Source organism: Primulina eburnea, chromosome 4, assembly GCF_022965805.1.
Source record: "Primulina eburnea isolate SZY01 chromosome 4, ASM2296580v1, whole genome shotgun sequence".
Classification (NCBI taxonomy): Eukaryota; Viridiplantae; Streptophyta; class Magnoliopsida; order Lamiales; family Gesneriaceae; genus Primulina; species Primulina eburnea.
In genome coordinates, this window is record NC_133104.1 from 41,554,207 (window position 1) to 41,565,436 (window position 11,230).

Sequence of the window (11,230 nt, forward strand, 5' to 3'; positions counted from 1 at the left end):
CGATCTCACATATTAATTTATTGATTAGATTTCTCATGAGATGGTGATATTTCAACTCTGTAAATATTTAGAGTCAAAAGTAATATTTTTGATATGAAAAATAATTTTTTTCATAGTTCGGATAAATATGTTTCATAAAAATTGATTCGTGAGACGATTTAATAAAAAAAAAAATTTAATGTAATTTATTATGTATATCGTGTGTGTTTTTTGCTGTTTGTATATTATAATGATTTTCTCAACATCTAATAATGTTTTTTTACTAGTCGTGATTGTAAAAGTTTTAATAATTAATGCGCATTTATTATAATAAATAATTAATGCGCATTTATTTAATGCTCATGCGAGAATCGTTGTTTGATCTAACAAGTTCTCTACCTTCCACCTTTGCGCTTGAGGTACCAAATCGAGCTGCTGATTGTGTTCTATCTGATTATTAATTCTGATTTTTAAATTTGATCTCCATCTTTTTCACAATCTTTAATTTTAGCGATCGGAAGTTTTGCTTCTTGATTGTGTTCTTGGGTTGTTTTTTTTTTAATGTAAATTTATCAAAAGAATTTCGGGGTTTTATCGTCTCTTTGTTGCTTGGATGATTTTTTTTGGGAAAGTACTGGTAACAATCCGTAGTTTGAACAAAAGGAGTGTTTTGTGCGCGCTCGCATAATCACTGTCAAATTCTTTTACTGCTGTACTCTGGATCATATGCTCCGAGCAGAGTTGTGCATCAGCTCGGCCAATCAATTAGATCGACGTAGAAAATTGGGTTTCTCTGGGTTTAGGTTGGATACGAATCACGCTGAATGTGTGAATAATGTATGGGTACTTGTTCGGGATTATCCAGGAAAATTTCCATTGATTTACCATTGAAGTTGTTATGTTCTGAAAGATTTGTTATTGAGATGCAAAGATTTATCTTATGTTATTTTATTTCAAAAATTAAGTTTATTTCTATATGATGTAATTTTATCACCTTTGAGAATCATCGTTATTCCAATAAAACAATTTTCCGCGAATAAATTTCCTGCTAAGTTGAGAATTTGAAGTTTTCCACCATGTAGGTTGTAGCCGTCCTATTAGAATCACAAAAGACCTCTCTGTATTGAATTTGACCGGTTTTTAGTACTTCATCTCTTGCATACCACGCAGTAGTTCCATATGTATCTACCTGAAGAAATTCGTCCTGACAACAGATTCTTTTCTTTGCAGAGTCTAAAGGATCCCAAGCCATAAAGAAGTACGAAAATTCAGCTAATGGCGTTTCAGCAGTACTTTGTGCAAGAATGGAGACCTGAAAATATTTCTGCTTGTTTCGATTGCAGCATATGCTTGGATTTTGCTCGTGATCCAGTGGTGACGCTATGTGGCCACCTCTACTGCTGGCCCTGCATATACAAATGGTTTGATTCCCAGAGCGTGTCGCTCCCCCCAAATGAGCTCCCCCAATGCCCAGTTTGCAAGGCCGAAATTTCTGAGAAAACCATGATCCCTTTATACGGCAGGGGACTATCTTTTTCCAAACCTGAACAAGAAGCCGACACCATCCCTCCTAGACCTTCTGCCAGTGGCATACAGCACCTCCCTTCACATCAGAATGAGCGGAATATACCAGATTCTTCATCAACCTTTCATTCTGACTCGGTGGGTATGTTTGGGGAAATGGTCTATGCAAGAGTATTTGGCAATTCGCAAAGTTTATATACGTATCCAAACTCGTATCACTCTGTTGGGAGCAACAGCACACGGTCAAGAAGGCAAGAGATACAAGCTGATAAATCTTTGAACAGGGTTACCATTTTTCTGTTCTGCTGCATTCTCTCCTGTCTTCTGTTGTTCTGAGCTTCATGACCATATATATATATATATATATATATATATATATATATATCTTTTGTATAATTTGTATAAAATTTTGGGACTTTTTTCTTTTTCCCTGTTTGTCGAAGAGATGATATTTTGCAGTCCTGTATAACGGTGACTTCATTGAAATGATATTTGAATCACGATAATTAGTTGTTGATCTCGAACAAATATTTGGAGACGACACAAACACTGGCAAGAAAAAGAGTCGAGTCTTTGCAATAAAACAGAATGAGAGCACGATCCCGCAATACCTTGTAGGCTTCACTATAATCATGGCTTCCGTAGCTTGTCTCGAGAGCCCGTAACCCCCCAAAAAACAGGCAGGATATCTCATCTCATTTTAAATATCCCATGTACCTTAATATGATATAGTGTCAAGACTCACTATTGTGTATTATACTGTCACATGGATCATCCCATAATATTTTGTAAATTTCACACTTTAATCATTTATTCTTAAGTGCGAAGAAGGTGTACTAAATGTCTCACATGGATAAATAGTTGAGAATTGTATTTTAAGAACTTGAATATTCATCTTCCTTGAACTGGCTTTTGAGTTGAGTTAAGTGTCCATCTTACTATATTTTTTGTAGTATTAAGTTCAAATCTAAATCTTACCATATTTAGCTTTTGATATTGAGTTTTAATTTTAACATATCACCACAATTGATTTGTAAAAAAAACTTATAAACGAGCGCCAAATGTAAATGTACCAATGTCGAAAAGTTTCATACCTGAGCTGTACTGGATTTTCATGTTCTCGTGAAAAGCCAAGAAACTTCCATCAGAAAGGTTGTAGAAAGTGGCATCAGATCTCCAAGAACGAAAAGTTTCTGTAAATTCTCGTGGGGAGCAGTTCAAACAGCTGCTTCTTCCCTCACACGGCTTGGAGGGTTACCGATTTTACTCTCGGAGACGGCCGACATTTTGAGGCAAAGCTAATTAAGGGAAATATGGATATACATCAAGAGTATCTTTTTAAATCTAAAATATCTCTCTCGTGAGTACTCGCAAAAAAAAACCATCTACTATATATTATACGATGATCACGGTCGTTATTGTTCGATTTCTCTGTTTATAAATCCGTTTCATGCGATTTTCTGACACTTGATTGCATAATTTTTGTGATCCACAAAAAATTGTAAATGTCCAAAATGAGTTTTTTAAAGTTAAAGTTGCTCGAAGTTTAACTCGGATTCCGATCAAATATGTTATAAGAAAGACTAAATGACTTGCCAGCTTCAAAAATAGTAATGTTGCGGAGGATGGAACGGGTTCGGGGAATCCCCGGATCTGAACTTATTATTATTGTTATTAATATTATTATTATCGAGGCGGTTCGATGTCCTTGAGCTATTTCGAGAATATTCCTGAACCCGACGCCGAAACACAAATATTAGTCTCCAAACCCACCTCATTTTAGGTTTTTCCGGGATTCCTATCTATGTGGAAAATTGTCAATCATATTCAAGACACTAAAATTTAAAATTTGTTTATTTTTAAATAAGTTTTTTTAAAAAAATTACATAAAGTTAATTTTCCGTTAAAAAAATGTAATTTGGGGATTGAGAAAAATAATCATGACACTAATTCATCTAATAAACTTTATATATGATATAAGGTCCAAACTTTATATATGATTTAATATTTGGACACCGGAAAATTCCAACATCTAAAAGATGATATTGAAAATTAAAATTAGCAATTGACGTTTTTTTGTTTGAAAACGAAAAAAATATTGGCTAAATTTGTGGCATTAAATTTTAATTTATTTGCATTTTATTTTTGTGACTTGATTCAAGCTATAAACCCCCTAGTAGACCAAATCAACCTCTACTTGGTTAAAAGTGTCGGTTATCCAACTTTCCATGAATAAAAGTAAAAATAATCTAGATTTCTTCACGCACGTACAAAATTCAATTATAAATCGGTTCTCTCTTTTATTACTCGTTTGTTGGTTTTTGGTTCTTAAACTTCTCACGTTGGATACTTCTTGATTGGTAGTCAAATGATTATGCTCCAACTTTCGAGTTGAAGTCAATTTTAATTTATGTCTTGCAAAAAATGCATTTCTTACATTAGTTTCTTCTAAAGCAGCTTTAGATTGAAATATGTGAAAACCAAGAGAATGCATTTATAAAAAAATTAATATATGTATGCATAAACAATAATTATTCTATATATCCAAGTTATCGTGTTCACGGGCTAAAATAAACATGGAAAAATTGCAAAAAGCAAGTTGGTGCAGTTTTGCCAAGAAGAAATACAAGACGATACATTCACATTTTGTGAAGCACTAACATTTGGGAAATATTTCGACCTATATCATATACATCTTAAAAGGTGGTCAAGAACAAGTTACCTGTCTTTGTTTAACCATGCTTTCCAAATGTTTGGATACCAATGAGGTTAGATTAGGATCCTCAAAACCAAGTTCCGGGCCGAGCCTGCAGCAAAAATACACACAAAAAAAGACCCCATTAACCTATCGATCCATTGCTGTACCTTCTATAGCTATCGTAGTTTGAAATGATAACAAGGTTGCATCTTAAGGACTGCTTACTTTGAATCAAGAACTATCTTCTGAACTTCTCTGATGGCTGAACTTGCGGCGTATAACGATATTTTTCCCACCTGAAATTATTATATGGTCCAGATTACTTCAACAAAACAATAAAGACTGACAACTAAGCAACCCATGGGATAGGTGGTGAAGAAAACGAGAATAACCCTGACCTCCAATATTTGAAGTTTTGCTTCATGGTCATTTGGAAGACCTCGAATTTCTTCAGACAATCTTACAGCCTCAGGTAGACTTTCAGGAGAGAGAAAATCGAGGCCCAACTGAACTGAGGACTGGAAATTGCACGATTGAAATAAACAAGCTTAGTTTACATTTGAACTTTCAAAAAATCTTCAGATCCTTAACTATATGAAAAAAGTGCCTCGGCAATCAGATTTATGCAAGTTGCTCCCTAGTAATATACACAACAGAATCCCTAAAAACTTTACTCCCCAAATTCATGCTAAAATGCTACTAAGGTTCAAAGCGGATCCAAGATACCATGTTAGTTAAAGAACCAAGCAGGCCAGAGAGAGATATCGAGATAAGGCTCCTTGAAGAAACTGTTATATATTAAGGACATATTCAAGGCAACAATGTTCCAGGTCACTTAAAGTATAATCACATCTTTAATCGTAAGGGTGGAATAAGATGAGAACCATTTGGGACTAATATGACTGATATCTTTTCAGCTCGAGCAAACACGTAAATAGCTAGTCAAACATGCTAACAGAAGAATAAAATCTGTGACTCACTTGAATATGCCTTGCTTGGAAAGCACATCCAGCAGGGATGAAGATAGCTTCACCTATACGATGTTCAAATGACCAAGGCTCCACTCCTGAGAAAAGAGTAAAACTAATTCAACAAAAAAAAATACATATCTCTATAGTAGCAAACTAGCAATACATTTTAGACATGCAAAATTATGCTCATTATGGAGTAAAAGATGTATTCAAGACAAGAACGTTTGGCACGACCGCATACATAGCAAAAAACCAGTCGCCCAAGCAACTGTATAGTCTGCAAAAGTTATAAACAAGCCATAATCATAAAAACTTTGCCACCTACCAAATTCTTCTTTCAGCTGTCTTCTGTGATACCTATTCAAATATATTACCCCATCATAAAGAGACCGAGATACCTAAAGTAAAAGAGTACATTAGCAACAAAGACAATCATATGATCTTTGTAAAGGATCAACTTTAAGTTGCTAAACCAAGAAAAATAAATCACATTATCATTAATGATATCGTCCGTCCTCCCAAGTTCCTTCCAGTGACTTCTTATATACCCAATCAGTAGCGGTACATCCTTTCGGTGGAACACATTCCATAAACCTCCAACTTGAGACTTGTGAGAACTGTTTTCTCCAGCTCTATTCTCCGCGTAATTGACAGCTGTCTCTTTGTTAAGGAAACTTCTGTTGGTTTCGTGGACATCCCTTTCCATTGTATCAGTTAGATGAACAATTGTGACAGGACCATCCTCTCCACCAGGTGATAATTTCAAGTGACTATCAGGGTTACTACATGATTTTTTGTCAGCAGATATTCCTCCAGACGTTTGCATTGTCTCATTCTTGGTAGGCATACCTAGTAAGTCCACTTCACTAGTATGAACCAAAAGGAATACCTGATCACAGAAGGGAAGAGCTTAGTCCTCTAAATATCTTCGACATGGCAGTTGGATGTAAATTAAAACAATCTGAGAAGAAAAGGACAGGGTATGATGAATTCCTCGGTGGGAATTTCAGATGAGAGTAAGGGCAAAACAAAGAAAGCTCCAACCTCTGTCCTTCTATCCACTATTCTCATCCTTTAGGATTCCTTAAGGCCTTAACTCATGAACATGTGCAATGGGTCGGTCAAAAAAATAGCGCAGAACAACAAAATTACACAATTATACAGCGCCATTAGCTAGAAATATTGCAGAGATAAGAAACTCGTCTCTCACCATGTCACGCATATTAAGATGAAGATTATCTGTCGAATCACCCTGACCAATCTCTTCGCGTATCCCATAAGTAATAGATATCCTAGGACCCACGTCATTCTGCAAGGAATAATGAGGCAATTTTGCAGCAACATTTAGGAGACCCCACTTGGAATGGATGAACTCGAGCAAGGGAAGTTTACTGATGAAGTCAGATCTATGGCACAACAGAAACTCTTCTGAAGCACTTGGAGAAGGCCAATCCTTCAATTTTAACAACTGTGGCAGACCGTTTTCATGAATTCTACCATCAAAGTATCCCTTCATAAACTCCCCGAGTTCAATATTAATCTGCAATTCCCGTAGCAAAAACAATTAAAATGCAGGTTTTAGAGAGTGGCAGAGCAGCATCAAATTTGAGGATAAAAGATTAAGCACGACACTAGATACCAACAAAATCAAGCAAGTTAATTCCAATCTACCTCAGTCCAATCAAAGTAATCAACAGCTCTCACAACTCTGTCGGCATCTTTAGTTTTCTCTTCGTTCATCTTTTTAATTCCTTCCCATATGACCACAGGATCCCAGCTGGACATTGCAGATGTATCACAAATCTCCTTAATGATAACAGGTTTCCCCTTGTTCCAGTGCATTCTGAAGTCTCCAATCCCTTCATTTTTAATATCTTGTGAAGATGGATGATACAAAAGATTATCATCTTTCTCTCTATTAGCAGCCTGGCATTGCCTGAGGTCAAATCCAGTTTTCTCCAGGCTATCAGAATTACGTACCTTGCAACCATCGACCATTTCTTCAACATTTTTTACAAGTTTTGCAACCCAATTCATCTTAAAGATGCGCTTTAAAGTTAAAAGGTATGACCCACAACCCCCATATTCCTTTTCAGGGCACGAAATGCTGCCATCAGCATTAGCTTTCCAATCAGGATACCTTCTAAACAAATTTAGCTTAACATCTGCTAACTTTATGTGCCCAGATATCGTTACTTCAACTTGATCATCACTTTCACCAGTAATGTCATTCAATTCCAACTTTTCCGAAGGGTCGGATGCTTTTCTAATATCCTTGCAGCAGTTAAGGCACAGATCATATGAGCACTTTATGCAGTGTCGATGATAATCAATGATGGGCATCCTGCAGGAATTGCTGAAAAACAGGTGTTACAAAGATTCACAAATCATATTTTATTCGATCAAAAGAAATTTAATCGGCTCAACATAAGCATACAAAAAGAAGCGAAAACACATTTGTGACCAGAAATATGCCATTAGCATTCCCCGCTCACCAGGGAGAAGAAAACTGATAGAAGAATAAAACATTTTCAGTATGATAATCTTCATACACTTACCAACACATCTGCTCATCAGCACTTAATTTAGTCCTGACAAGGTCTATTCCGTTTCCTGCAATTGTGATAAAAAAATAATTACCAACATGGAAGATGCAATCCCCGGATCAGCCTCAATATACTACTAAGATCCAAATGCAACATACCTCGAAGTCTTTTTTCCAGCTGTACCTCAGAACACTGTTCAGAATGAATCTTCTTCACTATCGGAAGCACTGCAGATAAAAGACAGTAGAGGTACTGCAATTTTTCTTTGGCTGGTATTTTGCGTATCCTCGTCTTCCCAGAACATATATAAGAAAATGTTAGGAAATTCATAATACATCTTGAACAACTTGCAAATTATCAAAAATCCTAAGGACAAACTGCTTAGGGAAAATATAAAACCTTAATCAGATTATCCCCTCGTAAGCAAACCCTACAACTGCATGTACCACGACATGCAGGACAAACCCTTTGAATCTCCTCCACTGGGATGCCAGGATACCTGACAAATAATGGGTCACGTGTAGGGGGGAAACGAGAAACAAATCCTTCGAAAATTATAATTGTCTCACCAAGTAGAGACGCAACAATCACAATATCCTCTTCTATCGCATTTAAGGCACCAAATCATTTCCCTGTCACTACGACGATATTGATGGCAAGGTTGTCCCCTAGTATCATCAGAAGATTCCAAGCTTCCATCAGAAGTCCCCTGAAATGAAAAGTGCCCCTCAATAGAATTTACAAATGACAAATAAGCATTCTACTTAAGAAACTAGTGGTAGGAACTGAACAACTGTTGTATGTAATTGTGTCTAAACCTCAATCACAACCTCCATACGGTGAAAAAATAAACTTCCAATCAAGTCCTAAAAAGTTTTGGAAGGTAGGACAGACTAGAGAAACACAGGGAAAGTAGAATGATTTGATTTTGCGTAGAATCGACCACGCCACTCACCATTGTAGGACTAACCTCAAATGTCTTTTGTGATCTGCTTCTGGATGAATCCACAGCAGAAGTTGGCGGTGTTCTACAAGACCTTGGACTTTCCTCATACTCTGATCCGTCAAGGTCATCGGTTGACCTTAGAGAACTTCGAGCTGAAAAGCTCCTTCCTGAGGGTATTTCAGGTGAATAATTAACCTGTCCTTTTAGTAATTTATCCTTTTTCTTCGTACCAGAGGCCAAGCCAGAATGGTCCCTAAATTGTGCACTGAGTGGTAGATCCATAACGTCACTCTTGCTTTCCACGTTGACATCACTTCCACCAACAAATTTCCTCTTAGTTTTCTTCATACTCGCACGTATTGCAGAATTTGCTGCCCTCTTCTTTGCCTGGATGTAATGCTTTTCGCAAACTGTCTTATCAGGCATGGACATGGCGGTGCATCTCCATTGTTTCCCATCGGACCTCTTACACCGCAAATCATCAGGAATCCCAATATTGTCCTCACCTACGCCAGAGGACAATTGGGGATGGTCCGTCATAAAAGTGTCTTCTCAAGATTTTATTGCAAGAAAACACTCAAAATCGTGTACTCTCTACCTGTCATCATCACAGTTCAAACATAAATTTTAAAAGCAAACACCCTCAACAAGTAGCAATTCATCTTCGATTAAACCAATTCAACAAAGAAATTCCCTTTGAACTATAGAACTAAACCCAGCTAGAGAATTCGACATAAAGATCACGGACTCGTATTATCAATTAACTTCGAAACAGAACATAACCTTAAAAAATCAGATAGATGAGCCCGAGCGTACCACGTATACAGGTTTTATAGTGTGATATGCGTTTCACCAAGCGCCGACGGGGAGAAAGAAACAAAGAACAGGCGCCGGACCTATCCACCGGAGTTGGGGCAAACAAATCTCAAATTAAGAATTATCATTTTCAAATTGTGGGAATTTATCGCACGGATTTTGTGTTTCAAAAGGAATGAAAGAGACAATAAGCAAAATTGATTTGGATTGTTACTCAGAGTATTTTTAAATTATGAAAATCTGTTCGCGCATCGCGTATGATTCGACTATAATATTTTCAGAATATACAAATCATTTAATTTTATAATTATTTTTTTACTTTACTAAAAACCTCCTCAACTCATTCCATATTTTAAATAATAAAAAATCTAAACAAAACTTCTTTTTTTTATCGAACAACTTTTTTAAATTGAAAATAATTTCGCGTTAATTATTTAGAATTATTTGATCAAATTAAAAATAATAATAACACATACAATGCGTATGCATATTTTACTAATTATATTATTAAGTTTGAGACACTCATAATAACAAATTTTTTGTTGTTATTGATATATATGTAAAGTATCAAGATTTTAATGTATGTCATATGTAACTCAGCTGATACAGTATTTGTTTTTTAAACGTCAAGTTGTAGGTTTAATTTCTGTTAGAGTCTTTCTTTCTTTTTTTCTATTTAATTTTTAATTTATACATAAAAAAATATAGTATAGTCTCACATTATTTCTTATAATTATAGTTTTATCTTTATTGAAATATAAACTAAATAAATTATAAAAAAAATATTATACGTGTGTCGATACACTAGTATTAATAATCATGTCTGACCAAACAAAAACAACCTTTAGGTTGTCCATGTAATAGAAAGAAAATATAAATTATGAATGCAAAAATTCGATTTAGAATTAGTAAAAATTGTAGAAAGTTGTAAACAAATACATGAAATGATTCTAATAATGTATTTCTTTTTACCAAATTTATGTAAACAATATCCAATCAATTCGTTATGATTTTGAAGATAATTATAAAATCAGAAGGCATAAAATATTATATAAATATTAACTAAGTCGACGTAAACTTTTAGGGGATGTATTGGTTCTAAATTTTTTATGGTTTTTATGGAGTTTAAAATCTAGAGATATTTAAATTAGACTTTTATATACTCTATAAAAGTCTAGTGGTATTCTATGTAAACACAGAATAACTATAAGTTTATAAGTTTATCAACACACATACAAGAATAACTATAATAAATTAAATATATTAAAATTTTATATAGTTATCCTAATTACAAATATTTTAACATACTTATTATTTATTTACAAGTACAAATAATTGTATTGTTTATTTTTTTATTTTTGACATATAGCTTGTATATTACATGACTATTTATATTTTTGAAGTTTTCAAAGATCATGTATATTATTTATTTGTTAATTAACTCTATAAATATGATTTGATGGGTAAATATTTTTTAGTGGATAGTGGATATCCAAATCGATGTCAATTATTGACTCTTTTTTCGAGATGTAAGATATTATCTTCAAGAATTCATAAGTCAAGGTCATCATCCTGAAGGTGTTAAAGAATTTTTCGATCTTCATCATGATTATTTGAATAATGTTATTGATTGAACATTTGGCATATTTAAATCACGGTTCAAAATATTCAAGATGAATTCTCCATTTCCATATATGAACCAAAAAGAGCTTGTATTGACTCGTGCTGGATTACACAATTTTCTTTGAAA

At 34.6% G+C, this 11,230-nt stretch overlaps 2 protein-coding genes across 5 annotated transcripts; one reads left to right on the top strand and one right to left on the bottom strand.

Moving 5' to 3' along the window:
* Nucleotides 1–321: 321 nt before the first annotated feature.
* LOC140829049 (E3 ubiquitin-protein ligase RMA1H1-like) lies at nucleotides 322–2,293 on the top strand. Its single transcript, XM_073192005.1, has 2 exons — nucleotides 322–398; nucleotides 1,210–2,293. The coding sequence occupies exon 2, from the start codon at nucleotides 1,255–1,257 to the stop codon at nucleotides 1,837–1,839; it is 585 nt and encodes a 194-aa protein (XP_073048106.1). The 5' UTR covers nucleotides 322–398; nucleotides 1,210–1,254; the 3' UTR covers nucleotides 1,840–2,293.
* Nucleotides 2,294–4,018: 1,725 nt separating this feature from the next.
* Nucleotides 4,019–9,681, bottom strand: LOC140829052 (E3 ubiquitin-protein ligase JMJ24-like). Of its 4 annotated transcripts, none has more exons than XM_073192011.1 (14): nucleotides 9,481–9,681; nucleotides 8,674–9,262; nucleotides 8,288–8,427; nucleotides 8,118–8,217; nucleotides 7,877–8,009; nucleotides 7,731–7,785; nucleotides 6,844–7,516; nucleotides 6,383–6,712; nucleotides 5,663–6,061; nucleotides 5,498–5,570; nucleotides 5,182–5,267; nucleotides 4,600–4,719; nucleotides 4,427–4,497; nucleotides 4,019–4,310 (listed from the first exon to the last, which is right to left on the bottom strand). In XM_073192011.1, the coding sequence occupies exons 2-14, from the start codon at nucleotides 9,202–9,204 to the stop codon at nucleotides 4,211–4,213; spliced, it is 2,811 nt and encodes a 936-aa protein (XP_073048112.1). In that variant the 5' UTR covers nucleotides 9,205–9,262; nucleotides 9,481–9,681; the 3' UTR covers nucleotides 4,019–4,210. The 4 variants fall into 4 exon arrangements, with proteins under 4 accessions (XP_073048112.1, XP_073048111.1, XP_073048113.1 ...); XM_073192010.1 differs by having other exon boundaries at nucleotides 6,844–7,528; nucleotides 9,448–9,681; XM_073192012.1 differs by having other exon boundaries at nucleotides 6,844–7,528; nucleotides 8,689–9,262; nucleotides 9,481–9,680.
* Between the last annotated feature and the right edge of the window lie 1,549 nt (nucleotides 9,682–11,230).

Coding starts and splice junctions, on each gene's coding strand:
- LOC140829049 (XM_073192005.1), top strand. CDS start 1,255: ATGGCGTTTCAGCAGTACTTTGTGCAAGAATGGAGACCTGAAAATATT.
- LOC140829052 (XM_073192010.1), bottom strand. CDS start 9,204: ATGACGGACCATCCCCAATTGTCCTCTGGCGTAGGTGAGGACAATATT. Junction 8,218..8,287: donor GATTGTTGCGTCTCTACTTG/GTGAGACAATTA, acceptor ATTATTTGTCAG/GTATCCTGGCATCCCAGTGG. Junction 5,268..5,497: donor ACAGCTGAAAGAAGAATTTG/GTAGGTGGCAAA, acceptor CTCTTTTCTCAG/GAGTGGAGCCTTGGTCATTT.